At 39.0% G+C, this 18,009-nt stretch overlaps 1 protein-coding gene across 1 annotated transcript in view; it reads left to right on the top strand.

The window, feature by feature from the left end:
* The window catches only part of ITPR2 (inositol 1,4,5-trisphosphate receptor type 2), an 838,078-nt gene that overhangs the window by 474,406 nt on the left and 345,663 nt on the right, over positions 1–18,009 (top strand). The window contains exons 10-11 of the mRNA XM_081818942.1: positions 579–674; positions 15,323–15,367. Coding sequence (XP_081675068.1) covers positions 579–674; positions 15,323–15,367 — 141 coding nt within the window. The remainder of the gene's footprint in view (positions 1–578; positions 675–15,322; positions 15,368–18,009) is intronic.

Below are 18,009 nucleotides of genomic sequence, written 5' to 3'. Positions count from 1 at the left end.
AATGCTATCTTCCGATCTCTCTACGTGACTGTTCATTCTGATCCTGCAGGTTTCAGCTCACATGTCATGTCGGACAGGCCTGGGCTAATCGCCGCATCTCAAGAAGCCTTCCCTAATTATTCAGTCATGCGCTCTGCTTATTTCCTCCTGGCACTTGCCAAATCTTATTTATTGAAAGCTCTAGTCTCATTCATTGCTGTGACCCTATTGCCTAGAAGAGTACCTGGTGTATAGTAAGCTTTTAATATGATTTGTTGAATGAATATTTGAATAACAAATGGGGGAGAACCCCTCAGCGTTTCCAGTTTTGGCCTGGGAAACCTGTCTCTTGGAGGAAGACCATATTTACACATTTAAGGCATGAACATCACGCATGCACACAGTGAGCGAACTGTTATGCCTCTTGCTTATTTGCGGGGAATTTTGTTTTTCTGCCATGTTGTCCTTTCATGAAAACATATATTGGATTTGACAAGTTAGCATTAACAGGCGAACGCTTTGTATAAACTGTGGGCACCTGCTTGCCAGCAACATGAATATCTTTTAGGCTTTATTGTTGTTGCTTTTTTTGTCTGTAGGTCGTTCACCATGACCCATGCCGCGGGGGTGCTGGACAATGGAACAGCTTGTTCAGATTTAAACACCTTGCAACTGGGAACTATTTAGCTGCAGAGGTAAGACTAATGGATACAGTGCTATTAAATCTCTGACTCTGAAATGGTGAAATAAGCAATTAGGTTCTCCAAAAGATGTTGTATTTATAGGAACAGTCATTATACCAAATTTGATTATTGTCTGTCATGATCTGGATTGGCATATAAATGATTCTTAAAATGTGAATATTAATCGAAGCCTTGCAATAATCTTTGTCTTAAAAATTAAAACAACAAGGGGGGCCTCGGGGGCTCAGCCAGTTAAGTGTGTGATTGTGATTTCGGCTCAGGTCATGATCTCAGGGCGTTGGAATCGGCCCTGCATTGGGCTCCGTGCTCAGCCCAGAGTCTGCTTGAGATTCTTTCTCTCCCTCTCCCCCACCCCTCCCCACATTCGCGTGCGTGTGCGCATGCTCTCTCTAAAATAAATAAATAAATCTTTAAAAAAAATAAAACAACAATAACAACAGAACACTGGTTGTTGGTTTACTTTAAGGTCAAGGACGGTAGAGTATCTAAATTGCATATGTATGTGATTTGTTCTGGACTTTTTTATTAGCTTAACTCTTCCAGAATGTCTGCACTGGAGACACGATCAACTCATTGTTGGTGTAGTAGAACCTTGATAGTTTCAGGTCATCTTCACTGAAACTGGTTTCACTGGTGGATGGCTTTTATTGTTCAAACCGTTGGAGAGGAAAGGTGTTTCTTCCTGAGACACTGAACTGTCCTGAAACTGTTAATAAAAATGGTCAAAACAAATAAAGGTCTTTTCTTTCTCCACCAGAAGCATGCTGACAGTCAGGTAGCTATGAAGGGTGGCTAGAAGTAACAGCATTGAAGTTTTAGAAATGACTTAATTAAAGTTTGGTTATCCAATGTAAAAGTAATTTTGAAAATACTTGTTTTTTAGATGCATGAAAATACCCGTTCATTCTACTCTCCTCAACTCTGTTTCTATTTTTCAATACAGGGTTTCTTCTGGGATTTGAAACCAGAATTTGGCCTTAGAATTTTTAGTATTACTTATCCAACTTTTGGTTTTGGATGTGAGGGAGGATAAGGAACTGGGGATGCAGAAGTGATGAGGAAAAGGTGTGGGAAACAGGAAGTTTCTGTAAACATGCTGAGCCCTGTCTAAACCACACTCAACACCATTACCTTCTACCTCCTATTAATCTGCCATAATTGTCTTCATAGTACTCACCATCTGACTTACTGTACATTTTATTTTCTCAACATTCTCTGTCAAAATGTATGCTCTCTGAAGGCAGGGATTATTATTATTATTTTTTTTTAACATCACCACTGTGTCCCCAGCATCTAGGGCAGTGCCTGGTACTTAGAAAGGATTGGATTTGATGAATATTTTTTGAATGAATGAATGAATATAAGGAAGCTATTCAGGCTTCTGTAAGCTTAGAGGATGGAAAGAAGATTTTGGGATTTGTATCTGAGTGGCATTTGGAGCCATGTTTGGGCAAATTAATCTCTCTAAGCTCCAATTTTTTCCTCTGGAAAATGGGGATAATCACAACATTTATATAATATGAATATTAAGATAATTAAATGAGGTAAAGTGCTTGGCCTAACGTGTGGCTCATGGTAAGCATCCAGTAAGTGATGCTGGCATGGTTATTATGAGAAATAGGGATTACTCTTACTTTTATAAATATCTGACTTATTATATATGAATCTGTTCAAATAAATGAAATATAGCTTTGCAATTTATGGACAGTTTACACCATGAATGTTTTGAAGTAACTTTTTTGAAAAATAACACTTTGATGCAAAATGAAGCAGTAAGGTAGAGAATCTTGTCTAAAATAAGAATTAGAAAAGTCTATTAGATGTCCTGTAAAAGATAAGAAATTAGTATCAAAATTCTCTTGGATCTTATGTTAGTGACTCTTCTTCCTTAATTTACTTCAATCAATGGCTATATTAACTACTGACATTCTATAGAAAACTGATATGATTATACATTATTAGTTTTCTTAGTTAATTTCTGCAATTAAAACTTGTATCATTGACACATTCAAATGACTAGCTTATTAAGAATTAAATTGTTTATTAACTTTAATGAAGATCTAAGACCTTAATAGAAATAGAAAGTAGTTCATTCCTTGAAAAGACTTTGAAAGACTCTTTATTCTGTCTTTAGAGAATATGACTTTAAATGCCAGATGCTATTTTGTTCATTAAAGAGTCTGGTGTACTTGGAGGATCTCTTCTTTGACCTTTAGTACTTGAGATAACGTCTTTTTTTTTATGGCAAGGTGAAAGAAGGAGAATTAAGCATTAAATACATCTCTGAAAATTGAAAGCTAGGAATTTATTTTCTACTGATTTTAACTAGTAAAATAGAATGGGTGCTTCTGTGTAGTATTCTACCATCAAAAGAGAAATCTTAGCCTCAAAATACTGTCATCCATAGGTTAGGGTTTTATATTTCATTTGTCAACTAAGGTCAGGTAAGATCCTGGTATAGTCACATCTCAGGATGTATGTGTCTTACTGGTGTGAAAGTGTCTACAGGTGTGGCAAAATCACAGTTATTGTAGTCATTGTCACTTGACAAAAAAATTGATTTCCAGTTCCAATTCTACAACAGGTGGAAATTAGCCTCTGACAGTATTTAAAACACAATGCTTATCCTTTTATTATTTTGCTTTTTAAAAATGCCTAGGTCTTTAGTTTCAAATAATTCCCAACATATGGATTTGTAACTTCCTAGTCTTACTCATTTTCTTATATTATACCCTTATTCATAGGAGAGGAAGTCTCCATGGCTTTTATTTTACTTTTTTAGTTATATCTTTAATATCTAGATACTTCTTAAAAAAATAAGACACACATCATAGGATGTTGAAAATGCAAGAGTTGGGAATAATTATTTTTGGAATTCACAGCAGCAACAGACATCCTGTTTAAGATTTCATACCGTCTTTAATATATGCTTTTTAAGTGACTGATAAATGCATAGCATGGTGGAGTATGCTGTAGAGAAGGAAGCAGAGGAATAAGTCTCTGCCCTCAAAGACTTGACTTCATACTTTGGAAGACAGTCTACAAGGTAATGGCCACAGGATGGTCAACAGGCAGGATCATGTCAGGCTGATTATGTGTGCAGGTGGAGTTAGGTCAGCAGGAAATTAGCCAAAGAAGGCCCTTGCTTGGGTGAACTTTTCCCTGGTTCACCAAGAAAGGAATACACACAGATTGGTAGAGAAACAAAAGGACAATCATTGTAGAAGTTGCCTGGGAGACACAGATAGGGTTATGCAATGTCCAAATCATAGGCAGACGATGAAAAAAGGGAGGCCTGGCTCAAGGAAAGGGGTTCTAAAAGGAATTATTGAGTGACAGATCCCTTTGCTTGAAGATTTTGATTGAAAGGTTTGGATTTGATCTAATTCATAAGAGGAATAATGTTTGAAGTAGTTACCTTAGAGGCTGAGGCTGGATAGCTATTTGTAAACATTTGGTAGACACCAGTGATGTCCCTAGAAAATCTAATTTCTGCCCTTGAGGCGCTCTCAGTACAGTGTAATAAGTGTATTATAGCAATAGGAATAGTGGCGTGCTTATGGGGAGGCACTAAGATGCCAGGGGGGTACAAGGAATGGTGAGGAGGCCGGAGGAGGCGCTGCTTGGTGGATGGGTAAGGCAGGTGGGGAAGGGGGAGAAACCATGTTCAGGCGGTGAGGATGGCTTTTACACAGGCAAGGAGGTGTGTGGTATTGTACAAACTGGTTTTATGTCGATAATACATATGTGTATCACACATAGGCTATGTGTGAGTTTGGAAGTGGTGCTAGACGGTGGGAGGGGAGTAGTAGGGCCAGACATGTAGGGCAGCTGATTTTTTCAGGCCATATCTATTAAGCTAAGGAGAATTGGTTTTATTTTTAAAGTATAAAGAACAGTGTTCTAAATAAATTTGTGTTTAAAGAGGACCGCTCTAGAATTTGCAATGGCTAATGCGGTAGCCACATGTTGGCTATTTAAATGAAAATAAATGCTATTAAAATTAAAATTAAGAAGTCAGTTTGTCAGTTACACTAGCCACATTTCAGGTGGCTCAATAACTACAGGGTATTGGATAGCGCAGATATAGAACCTTTCCATCATCACAGGGAAAGTTCCAGTAGACAGAGCTGCCCTGGAGCCTTAGCAACTGGAAGGGATCACCTCAGAGACAGGGAGCCCAGATAGGAGACAAAAGTCTGATACTTTCAGGGAACTTTGAGGATTTGAACCAAGGGAGTGGCATTGGTAATGGCAAGAAGGGGAAGGGGAGAAGACATTTTTAGGACGTGGAGGCAATGGAGCTGTAATCCACAGAATGTTGAAGGTTAAGGAGTTGGAGGATTCTGGCTTTGGAGCGCTGGTGATGTCATTCATCAATTTAGGGAAAATGGGAAAGGGGTGCAGCACTGATGAGGAAATAATCCATTCAGTTTTGACTCGGTCTAATTGGAGGTGCTGTAAAATGTCCAGGTGAAAACGCCTGATAGGCACAGGGTTCACGTCTTCTAGAAGTTTGGGGATTGGCTCGACAGGTCAGCATCAGCATGGATGAGATCATGAGGCAATATCAAGAGAGTGAGAAGGTGTTTGAAGGTGGACCTCGGGGGAATATCATCTTTCAAGGGTGGACAACAGATGGGGTGCCTGAGAAGTCAAGAGAGGCAGCTGGAAAGTCCAATGGGTTGAAATTCGCAAATGTCAAGCAAGGGAGGCTAGAGTTTCAAAAAGGAGTGAGTGCTACCGAAAAAGCTCAGGAACAAAATGTATTTACAGCATTTGGCAAGAATACAGCCATTTGTGATTGAGAGCATTTTTAGTGGAAACCAGAATCCAGGGGATGGAGGAATGACAAGGAAGCTGGGAAGCGGAAGTAGGGGTGGACTGACTTTTCATATCAGGGCTGTGAAGGAGCAGGAACAGTAATAAAGGGAAAACAGTCCTCTGAGATAGGCTTTTAAAGGTATATTTAAAAAAATAAGATGAGGGCACCTGGGTGGCTCAGTCGTTAAGTGTCTGCCTTTCGCTCAGGTCATGATCCCAGAATCCTGGGATCGAGCCCCGCATCGGGCTCCCTGCTCGGCGGGAAGCCTGATTCTCCGTCTCCCACTCCCCCCGCTTGTGTTCCCACTCTCGCTGTGTCTCTGTCAAGTAAATAAATAAAATCTTTAAAAAAAAATAAAAAAAATAAGATGAGAACAGAGCCGTTTTCGCATTAAGGGGAAGCTCCTGTCAGAGGAGCAGGACCTGGCAGGGCATTACTCTTTTCCCTCAGCCTTTCCATTCTCAACACACATATTGATAATTTGAAATATTACTTTAATGTGCTTGAGGCATTTCTGGTAAATTGGATTATGTAATTCTTGAATTGCTTTTGAGTATATGGTGTTTATATTGGCCAGTGTGGCAAAGAGAGCCTAGTGTAGTGGGGAAAAAAAATCCCATGTATACTGCTCACAGTCTTATCTGACTTAAAGCAGATATTTAACCTCTCTGAATCTGAGTTCCCTTTTGTGTAAAAAAGATGATAGTATATATTCCATGGGATTATTTTGGAATTAAGGAAGATACGGAAGGTTCAGCACCTTGCCCATAAAATATATTCAGCAACTATGAAGTCCCCTCACTTCCATTGAGAAGGGGACAAAAAAATATGGAGTAGTGTTATTATTACTATCACTACTTCTACTGTTATTATGATTACAATTTTTATCCAGCACTGGTATTTTTTTGTAAGCCAGGTAACTGAAGGTTGGGGGGGCGTGGAATCTAGGGGCTCACCATTGGATACCTTGTACACGGAATTTATGTTCAGTAAATACTAGATAATCCAATGGATGAATCAGAGAGAGAGACTGAGGCTGTAAATCCAATCATTTCACTTCCCAGAAGAGGAAACCCAGGTTCAGAGAGGTGATGTACTTTGTCCAAAGTTCAAAAACAAGGTCATGACAGTCTTCGGGTTCAATGGCAGACTTGCGTTGCTTCATCTATAGCAGTGGTTCTCGCCTAGGGTGATCCTGTCGCCCGGGGCTATCTGACAATGTCTGGAGGCACTTTTATTGTCAGGCTTGCGAAGAAGGAGCTACTGGCATCTAGTGGGTAGAGACCAGGGATGCAGCTAAGCATCTGTGCACAGGACGGCCACTGCAACAGAGATTTATCTGGCCCCAGATGCCAGTAGTGCCGACATTGAGAAACCCTGACTGCTGTTACACCAACAGTACACAGTCGTTTATTGACTGCCTACCAGGTGGAAGCACTGTGTTGATACTGTGAAGAAAACCAAGGCGATCAACCCTTTGTCCTTGTCCTTTGGGAGTTTGCAAGGTAGAGGAGAAGGACATTAATTCAGTCGCTGGGACATCTCCTTTCCAATTATTTCCAGCATGCATACACATCTGAGATCATCAATTTTGTGTAATGTTTAAATTATTAACATCCAGAGATGACCACGTTAAATCTCAAAGTGAGTTTAAGGGGCTGCAATCTTAAATCTAAGCACAAATGAGAAAAAAAAAAAACCCTCAAAATTGTACTTATACATATACTTCCTACTTATACATATACTTCTGATATTCTATTTTAACCAGTACTTACAGGGAGGCCAAGTTTTCCAGAAAACTGTAATGAAGCTATTGCTTGGGGAGAAATGAAGGGTCTCATTTTCTTTGAGACCATTTCGTATGCTGAAGCTTCTGTAGTCTAATTATAGAGACAAAGCACATAAGCTGCAAGCTATTTAAGAATAGCACTATAAATATAGTGCTATTTTGTTTTAGGGAGTTCAAAATTTATTTATTTATTTTTTAAAGATTTTATTTATTTATTTGAGAGGGAGAGAGAGCATGAGAGTGGGGAGGGTCAGAGGGAGAAGCAGATTCCCTGCTGAGCAGGGAGTCTGATGCGGGACTCGATCCCGGGACTCCAGGATCATGATCTGAGCCGAAGGCAGTCGCTTAACCAACTGAGCCACCCAGGCGCCCCAAAATTTATTTTTGAGAAATATGCAATGCTAGAAGCTCATGGACAAAATGTGGAACAAAGTATTTAATTGTGAATTAGAGAACGAAGCCATTTGTGGCTTTGTCAGATAAAGCCTTACGGAACATTTACAGTACTGTATTGTTAGGCTGTCTTCCTGTGATGTCAGTTTCTGTGGGCCATGCAAGAGAGAAGGTAACATGAGGGGAAGGAACGTAAATAGCCATGTATTTTTGCATTTAATACACAGCATGGTTGTAAGCACGCTCATGGCCATTTGCCCTGGATCTTTTACTTATATCACCTTATTGGTGCAGGAGAGTTCACAACCATATCAGTGGGGGAGAAAGTGATTTTATTATATTTTGAATGGGATATATGGGAGCCTCAGGAAACCGTTCTTCCATTGTCATGGGAGCAATTATAAATCAAGTATTACAATTTCTGATCTGCTGCTTCTACATTTTCTTTCTTGGGATATTATTAAAGCCATAAGGATCCTTTCCAGAACAAGATAGATCGAGTAGTTCAAATAATTTTATTTGTTAAAGATTTTATCATTGTGCTTTCAAATAAGCAAGCAATAGCTATTTGTTTGTAGATAGGCCAAACTTCCACCAGATGGCAGTAAACTCTTATTTCCTAACTGTGCAACAGACTTTGGATTTAATTAATTAGTTAAAAACTTAGTACTCAAGAACCTGTACATCAGCATAGAATCTTATGAATATTAGGGTTATAGTTTTAAATATCTCTGTGTTTAGTTTTCTATTAACTATATCAGCCATAGTTTATGGTTTGTATGTTTGTGTATGTATATATAAATAAATATGACAGAAGAATATATATACCAGGTCCTCCATACACAACACACACACACACACACACACACGTAAATGTTATATATCAAAATATAAATTGTGTCTGGCACATATAAGCATTTAATAAAGGTTATTTTTTCCCTTCTTTTCTTTTCTAGACTTGTCAGTCAGAATAATAGATTGTCTCTGAAATGCCAGGCATTGGAAAAAAAAAACATATAGATATATAATTATTTAAAAATATACAAGTGATGATTTTAATGTTATATATCATAAAAATTGATCAAAACACATTTCCTCATAAAAAACTAACATTTTTGTTTTAAGAAAATGAGCATATATTGTGGACTTAGAAGGGTTCTGTCTGCTTCTTGATATTGTGTTAGGTGGAAAGTTGCAGTTGTCTTTCACTTGACTGTGGTACAATCATGGTTTTCATTGCCTAAGTGTTCATGATATTTCTCTGTCTCTCTCTCTTTCTCTGCCACTTCTCTATTCTGACTTGTGACATTCTCTACCTGACTCCTTTCCAGCTCTCTTTGGCCATTCGAATGAGAACTCCCTTCAAGGGTTCATACTGGGTCTTTGCTCTTCACAGTCTCCCTGTTACTCACCCCCATGGAGTCAGTGGGCCAGGAATTTGATCTCGGATATCCCACTGCCATTGAAGCTCAATAAATATATCTAAGATTGAATTGTTTCCCCATGAAACAGTGCATTTTCTTAGTGCAGTGTTAAAAACCTGAGAGTCATGACAAACATTTTTCTGTCTCAGTTTACACATTCCAATTCTACTGACTCGGTTTCCATAACATCTTCTGCATCTGCTTTTTCCTTTACATTCAGCATGATTATTTTTGTCAGGCCTCTGCTACCTCTTACTAGAACCACCATGCTTGGTTTCTTTGCCTCTTTCATCCCCTGTCTCCATCATCTACTGACCATGGCCAGTTGAGGATTTTTAACGTAGTGTTTTTGCAAACACTTCCCCAGTGATATTCAAAATCTTTCTGAAAATGTAAACCCATTAGCCTATGGTTTAAAAGCCCCATTGGTCTGGGCTGGCTTGGATCCTACCTTGGATCATGCCCCTCCTCTTTATGGAGGCAGGAGGGAAGTAACATGGTATCGTAATTAAAGGATGGAGCTTTGGAATCATCAGACCTGTGCTTCCGAGTGGTGTGACTTTGCACAGAAGACTTCACTTGATGTGCCCCACTGGGGCCTCATCTGTAAAGTGGGGTGAAGAATTCCTCCTAATAGGGGGCACCTGGGTGGCTCAGTTGATTGAGCATCCAACTTGGATTTTGGCTCAGGTCACGATCTCAGGGTCGTGAGATCGAGCCCCAAGTGGAGCCCTGCGCTCCAAGCTCAGCAGGGGAGTCTGCTTGAGATTCTCTCTCTCCCTCTTGCCACCCCCCCCAATTGCCCACTCTTTCTCTCTCTAAAACAAATAAACTTTTTTTTTTAAAAGAAAAGAATCCCTTCTAATAGGATAATTATAAGGGGAAATGAATTAACCTTTAAAAACATGTAAAAAGTATTCCATAAATGACATTTCTGGGTCTTCTCTGAACAGTCTCATTTTCTTATCTTGAATGATCTATGAATTATCTATGAATGAATGCCAATTCATTTCCCCTGTACTGCCTTTCTTCTTCACTCTTTTCTTTCTCTGCCAGTTATGATTCAATCCATCCTTCAAGGCTTATCTTGGATGCTACCTTCTCTATGAATAATCCTTTTTTTTTAAGATTTTATTTTTTTATTTGAGAGAGAGAGAGCACGAGTGGGGGTGGAGCAGCCGAGGGAGAAGGAGAAGCAGGTTCACCGCTGAGCAGGAGCCCGATGTGGGGCTCGATCCCAGGACCCTGAGATCATGGCCTGAGCCGAAGGCAGATGCTTAACTGACTGAGCCACCCAGGAGCCCCTCTATGAATAATTCTTGGCTAAATTTGCCCACCACAGATCCCTCCTTCCTCTGACCTATATTATTTATAAATTATTCATTCTTGTCTGGTATCTCTTGTCACGTTCTATTTTATATTACAGCTAACTGTATTTATGTCTTATTTTCCTTCCTAGATTGTAACGTCTCGTGGTCAGCGACCATATTCTCTTTGTCTTTGCTAAAATACCATATGCCATAATGCTTTGCCTATTATAGATGTTCTATTAATGTTTGTTGAATAAATGATTGAAAAGCATATTAGATCTTTCCAAGGGGAAAAAAAAGTTCTCTCTCTCTAATGCCAGGTTTATAATTTATTTTTAACATAAAGAAATATTTCCTTTAAAGTCCTAAAAGATTCCGGAATCTTCACATGACCATGTCTTTTTATCCCTTCTTTAGAAATAATATATTTTTGATTCATCCTTAGTCTAATTACTTTAATAATTGCTGCTCTTATATTCAGAGAAGGAAAGCAGCACTATAATTAAAACATACATTAAAGCATATATTTATTTGGTCTTCAGTTAATATTGGTGAATTTATATAGGCATAGATATATTTGGGTGGCTTCCCCTCCTCTTCCTCCTCTTTCTCCTCATTATTATTATCACTTTAATGAATTTACTGAAGCAATAACTCCATATTAATTATTAAAAAAAAAACACATTATAGCCAGAGAGACACTAGATGAGGCAAAATCTAACTGATCAGCACCATCTTTAGTATTGTTGCCAAAGACATGAATATATAAAATTTAATGACATATAATTAGTATGATTAAGCTTTGGTCATAGACTTTTCTCATTTAACAGCTGAGGACCCTGAGTTCCAAGGTTAGGTGAACTTTCCTAAAGCTCATGGGTATCTCTTCCCAGGGCAGAGCCTGGAGTCCAGTTTCCAGACTTCCCTGAGGGATTGACCTTGGGGATTGAAATGGGTGACCCCGAGTGGGTGAAATGTGTGAAGACTGAATTTCAGAAAGTAGCGTTGTCTTTGGGATGGAATATAGCTTACATTTTAGAGGGCATACATGATTTTGTGTTTGACCTAAGTATGTTAATTCCCGTTCCTTTACACATTTTATTTAGGATACATCATGGTTTCCAGCATGAATTCCCTCCACAGTGTCTGTGGCCAAACTACTCTTAACGCTTATTGAATGAACGCTTTGACCATGAGATCTATCCATGGCTAAACATGCTGCATATCTTTTGGAAATAATTTAGCTATAATTTTAGTATGGCTATTTTTTTAACTTGAAAAAACATCTGAATTCTTCAAATTGAAAACAAATTAAAAAATGCAAAACAGTAATGCGTGACTAAAATAGCTGGATAAACCCCTCCTGGGCACTATGCTGGAACTATCATTACTACCAAGGAAAAGTGTGTCGTTTTGTGTTTGATTAATCAGTACACAGGAGGCCAGTTAATTCCCTATCTTTTTGGCTTTCTACCTTTCACTCTTGGATTCCAAAAGCAAGAATAAGCCTGTTTTGGAATTAATTCTTTTATTTGTAATTCAAGGGAATTTAAGGAGCCTGAGATACGTATCTCCAAAGAAAAAGAAAAGTTCTGCCTCAGGTCTCCCCAGTTGCTGGCCTAGCACTAAGGGGCAACTTGTAACTGGATTCCCCTTTTCTTGCCCTCTCCCCTGCCTCCCATTGTTAGTTCTAAAACCTGAGAAACTCCTGTCATGTGACTCTTGGGCTGGGTTCTGCTTTCTATCCACTCCCCTCCCTTGTACCTCCCCACTCCAGCCCTCAATTTCTGGTTTGTTTAACCACAGTTTAGTTTTCTCTGACCTTAGAATTGGTGTAAATGGAGTCATACAGTGTCAGGCTTCTTCCACTTAAGATATTTTAAAAAATTAATATATAATTGACATATAACCTTTTATTAGTTTAGACGTACAACAGAATGATTTGGTGTGTGTATATATTGTGAAATGATTACTGCAGTTAAGTCTAGATAACATCCATCACCACATGTAATTATTGGATGAGAACTTTAAGATCTACTGTCTTGGCAACGTTCACACATGCAGTACAGTATTGTTAACTATAATCGCCATGCTGGACATTGTACCTTCAGGACATATTTTCTTATAACTGGAAGTATGTACCTTTTGACTCCCTTCACCCATTGCACTCATGCCCCATCTTCCACCTCTGGCAACCCACCACTCTGTTCTCTGTACCTATGAGCTCAGTTTGTTTTAGATTCCACAGATGAGTGAGATCTTACAGTATTTGTCTTTCTCAGATTTATTTCAGTTAGCACAGTGTTGTCAAGGTCCATCCATATTGTGGCAAATGACAGGATTTTGTTCTTTTTTTATAGCTGAACAATATTCTGTTGTATATATTTTTGAGATCCAGCCTTGTTGCTATATCAGCAGCTCATCATGTTTATTACTGAGTAGTACTCCATTGTTTGAATATGCCCCATTTTTATTTATCCATTCTCCTGTTACATGGTAAGCATTTTTGTCTAAACCTAATTTCTGGCTCTATTTTATGTCCCTACCATTGTTTTCCCTTTTGTCGCCCCTGCTCATTGTCCTTAAAGAATGTGTCTGTCCATTTTAGTTGATTTTCCTGGGGTATGGTAACCTCTGCATACCCAGTTCTTCAGCTGAGCAAAGCTTTGTTTTGTATTATCTTTGATCGTTGCTTGTATTCCACTAATTTTCTCTTCCTCTTCAGTACACCCATCATCCGTTAATTGATAGGCCCTTCTCTGGTCCTCCATGACTACTTGCTTTTTCCTCATTTTTATTTCTTTATACCCTTCCTCTGTATTGAGAGATGGCTGTTCAATTCTTTTATGCTTTGCATCACTCATTTCCTGCAGCATCAAATGTGCTTTTTATTGCTGCCAACATGGAGTTTAATTTTGTATTCGTGTTTTCATTTTTAGTGAAATCCTTCTTCACTTCTTTTTATAATTCTTTATATTTGTATATTATTATTTATGTCATTATTTTTGTATTGTATTTTCAGCTGTTCATTTTATTCTGTTGTCTTTACATAGAGGAAATGTTTACTTACACTTTCTTGAATATGTCAAACCATTTCCTGAAAGTCGATTTTTCATCATACCATAGAAAATATTCAGAAAGACTCTGAGAAAAGAATTTCCCCTTATAATATGCTTTTTAATCAGTCCCATGTTGTTTTTTCTTTCCTTCCTTCCTTCCTTCCTTCCTTCCTTCCTTCCTTCCTTCCTTCCTTCCTTCCTTCCTTCCTTCCTTCCTTCCTATCCTCAGACAAGTGGGCTCTGTGCAGAGCCAGATGGGTTGAGTGGATGGTCATTTTGTTCTATTTGTTAAAATTCTTGATCCTTTTTCTCAGTCTTCAGCCGTAGGGCCCACTGTAGGTCCCAGGTCCCGCAGATGGCGACTCTGCCTGCCTGGGCTCTGTGGCCCTTACTTCTCTCTTCTACCCGTTTGCTATTTCTACAATGTTAGGCAGTCTAATTCCCACATACGAAGCCACTGTTCTTGCTCTTCTCTTTCTTCAGGAAGTGCTTCTCAGAAAGCCCTCTGCTATTATCTGCCCCCTTGACTCTCTGCCCATTTGTTTTCTGAGCTTTGTTGCATTTCTGTGTTCATGAGAAGACAGAGGTAGTGGGACAGTGGATGGGAGTCCCGGGGAGACAGGTTTCTGCTTAGTCTAACAAGGGCTCCTCAGCGGCACACACTTCTGTGTGGGTTTCTGGTGGGCAAATACTCGGGGTCTGTGAGAGAATGGACAAACTGTGGCAGCCACAGCAAGTATCTTAACTGTGCTCACAAGGCTGTTAGCTTAAAGTGAGGTGTAGGTATGCCGGGAGGGAAAAACTGGGGGCGTGTCTGCTTCTCCCCCAGCACCAGCTGCTTTGTGAAGACTGACAGTTCATTGTAGATTTGGGTTTAGGTTGTTTTTCAGTCTTAGTTTTCAATGAGATTCAGACTTTTTTTTGTTTTGTTCTGTTTTGCTTTTGATCCTTTGCAGCACCTTCACTGATATTTAGTAATAAGTTGAGAGGACATTCCTCAGAGCTACTAGCCAAGTGTCGTTCTGAGAAAGACTCTTGACCTTACATTTTAAATGGTGACTTTCATACCTGGGGTTACATATTATAGACACCAACTGATTCATATTAAAATAGTAAAAATCAAGTGAACAACTCATTATTTAGAGAAAAACACCTTACTCATAAGTCTGTTGCTTTACAAATTATGAACTAGTTGTTTCAGTACAATGCAGACATCTTTTTGGGACTGTGTCATCAGGCGGGAGTCGGGAGGTATGGATTCTGGCCAGCTGGAAATGTGCGGGCCAACACTCAGCATATCCAGAGCTCATCCATCTTTGTTGGAATGACCCCCAAACCCCACAACACTCATGCATTAACCCTCATATCTGATACAGATATCTGATAGATAGCTCTTCTTTTGCTTGATTTTTCTTTTCTTGTGTATATAGCATGTGGAACATGATCTTGAATTGTTGTTACAAAGACTCTCCTTTGGTCTGATTTTAAAAATTGAGTTATTGATGAATAGCAGATTTTGTGGTGGGCAACATGACGAATTCTCTTCAAGGCTTCCTCGGAGGATGTGAGATTGTCAGCTCTCACTTGTTCAAAGATGTCAACTGTTCTAATATAAACAAAAGCAATAAACATGGCATTTTAGCTCATGTCTCCTGCAATTAGAGTTTGAAAGTAATGTTTTAAATTGTACTATTTAGTAATGGTTTCTTTCTTAGGTTTTTTTTTTTTTTTTAATATTGAATTTAGTTAAGGATACAATAGTGAACTGAATTAAAGATCATTGGTCTTGTTAATGTGCTTTTCATAGAGATTCAAAACTGGTTTTGTTTTGTTTTTTAGCTTAATCCTGATTATCGAGATGCTCAAAATGAAGGAAAAAATGTGGTGAGTGAAATTGTTTTTTCCCCAACAAACTCCAAATATATTGTTTATATTTTATATGAACAAATTGAGAAGTTAATAGAAAATTTGAAGACTAGGGATTCTGAGAGAGATTCTCAGACTAGAGGCTATGGATCACAGATAAAAAGTAAAAGATGACATGGCTTACATTATAAAAAGATGTCCAGTAATGGGTATTTAGGGAGATTTCTAGCACCTTGGAGGCCATTTATGATAGAGCACTGAAGGCAGTGGGCATCTGGGAGATATGGTGGCTCTAGGTTTAGTTTTCAGAGTGCATAGAAGTTAGGAAGGAGAAATTGAATTATGGTATGATATTAAAAGAGGACAACAGGACAATCCTTTCCGACTGAAAATAATTTGGGTTCTGTTTATGGGGAGAAATTGAGGCATCAAACAATTGTATGACTGATTTTTCTGATATTCTAAAACATGCTATTCAGAAAATCTCAATCTTATTTTAAAGCCAACTTTCATTAAGATATTTATTATTATTCAGTCTGATCTTTTAAATATTATTATTTCAGTTGTTTGTAAAGAAGATGACTGTCTGACAACAACATGACTTAATTCAATAGAAAATTCTGAAATTGAGGATATTTGATGTAATACAGACAAAAGCTGGTTGATGGGCTGGATTTATATACATATCTATATATCTACATATTTTAGCAATTTAGCTAGATATTTTAATGTAAAATAGACACAGTCTATAATTTAATTTTCTTAGGAGTTTAGCAGTCTCTTTTGGAATTGCTAAGAATTATTACTGCATCGTCCAAAATTCTACCCTTTGACAGAATGGGTTGGACTATTTAATTGAAATGACTTCTGTCTTTGCATTGGCTCTCAGCTTTATGTTTTATGAGGATATTGATATGGGGGAGGTGAATCAAATCAGAATTTCTGGACCTGAGTCAATCCTGTTTGACTTCTTTCTCCATCTATCAGGTTTACAATAGAAATAAAGCTGAAGTATCAAGTCATTGGCCCAATGAAAACTTTAATTTGTATCAAAATGTCCCTAAACACAGTAGTAGGCTTGTTAGATCAGTTGGATCACTCATTTCTAATTCAGTTTTATGTCCCTGTGGGGACTCTTCTCTCCTCGGTTTTCAAATAGCTAGCCCAGGATTGTTGTGTTCTTATTTTCCTTTGATTTAGAAAAATGCCATCTGTAACCATGTTTAAAAGCTGAGTCTTTGGTTCTTGCTATAAGCTGATCAATGGTCTCTGGCCAAAGACCACCAGGAACACACCTGTTCTTAAACAAGTGGAATTAATTACACATTGCACTTACACCCCTGGGAGCTGTGGGGCCTCTCAGAGGGTGTTAGAAAGAACCTGTGGTAGGATTTGGGCTTGTATAAGATGGTTTTGGGGAGGATTTAAGGCAGGGGGGCTTACTGTAGATAGGAATGAATGCTGTCAGGAAGAGGAAGTATCTTAATACAGTTTATCTATAGGGAGGGCAAAAGATGAGAGCCAGGCTAAGGTTCTAAGTGCTAAAGAAGCAGCACTCATTTTAGGGGAGAGGGATCTTAGATAGTTTTTATGGCTTGGACAACCTCCACATTTTGTTGGTGTTCAGACATGACTATGGAGCAGCCGTGTCTGATGTCAGTGTTCTGTGGAATCGTTCATGTTCACGGGAGGACAGTGTGGCCCATCCATGAGCGTCGGGGTGCCCTTGGCCACACTGAGCCTGCCTGGTCATACCAGGCCAACCATCGGATGTCAGGGGTTGCTTTTTCTCTTTCTTGAGGTCTTTATTTATGATATTCTACATGACTTCTGCGTTGTATAGAACCAGGGGAGTTCTACTTCTTGCACCACCATTGACTTGTGTGGCCTTGGACATGTCAGATAGCCTTCCTGAGACTCCGCTTCCTACCCGAATGATGGGATGAGGATGTTTGCTCTGTGTTCGTCACCTATATGCCATGAGGTTAACATTCAATCAGATAAAAGGAAACTTTGAATAAAAGATGTTGGTAGGCTAAAAATGTACGTTGTTTCTGTTAGAAGGGCATCACCCCAAAGCTTCAAATTGTGCAATTGAATTACATCTCTTTGCTTACGTCCTTTCAGCTACATACTATTTGGTGATGCTGCTGATGCTTCTGGGCAGAACTGAGTGGGAGGGATAGAGTAGGAAGGTTTATGAAGCAGCACAGGGAATATAAGTAAAGAATCCATGAAGTTTGCTGTTTGTGTCCATCGAGCTTTTAGTTAGACTTCTTTCCTTTATGTTCTGAAATACAAGTTCTTCATCCACCTCTAAAAGTGAGAAAGAGCACTCTTCTGTGAGGCTGTTGTTACCAGCAGTACTTTAATTGCATATAACACAGGTGGGTCTGCTTTGCCTTAGAAGTTTATGGCTGGATCTCATCTGCCATCTCAGAGAGAGATCCAACTGGAGACATTTTTTTTTTTTAAAGATTTTTATTTATTTATTTTGAGACAGAGAGAATGAGAGACAGAGAGCATGAGAGGGAGGAGGGTCAGAGGGAGAAGCAGACTCCCTGCCGAGCAGGGAGCCCGATGCGGGACTCGATCCCGGGACTCCAGGATCATGACCTGAGCCGAAGGCAGTCGCTTAACCAACTGAGCCACCCAGGCGC

This window comes from Leptonychotes weddellii, chromosome 5 (genome assembly GCF_054177405.1).
Source record: "Leptonychotes weddellii isolate Sample4059 chromosome 5, ASM5417740v2, whole genome shotgun sequence".
NCBI lineage: Eukaryota > Metazoa > Chordata > Mammalia > Carnivora > Phocidae > Leptonychotes > Leptonychotes weddellii.
The sequence above is the reverse complement of the archived record's forward strand: the minus strand, read 5'-3'. Positions and strand labels throughout refer to the sequence as shown.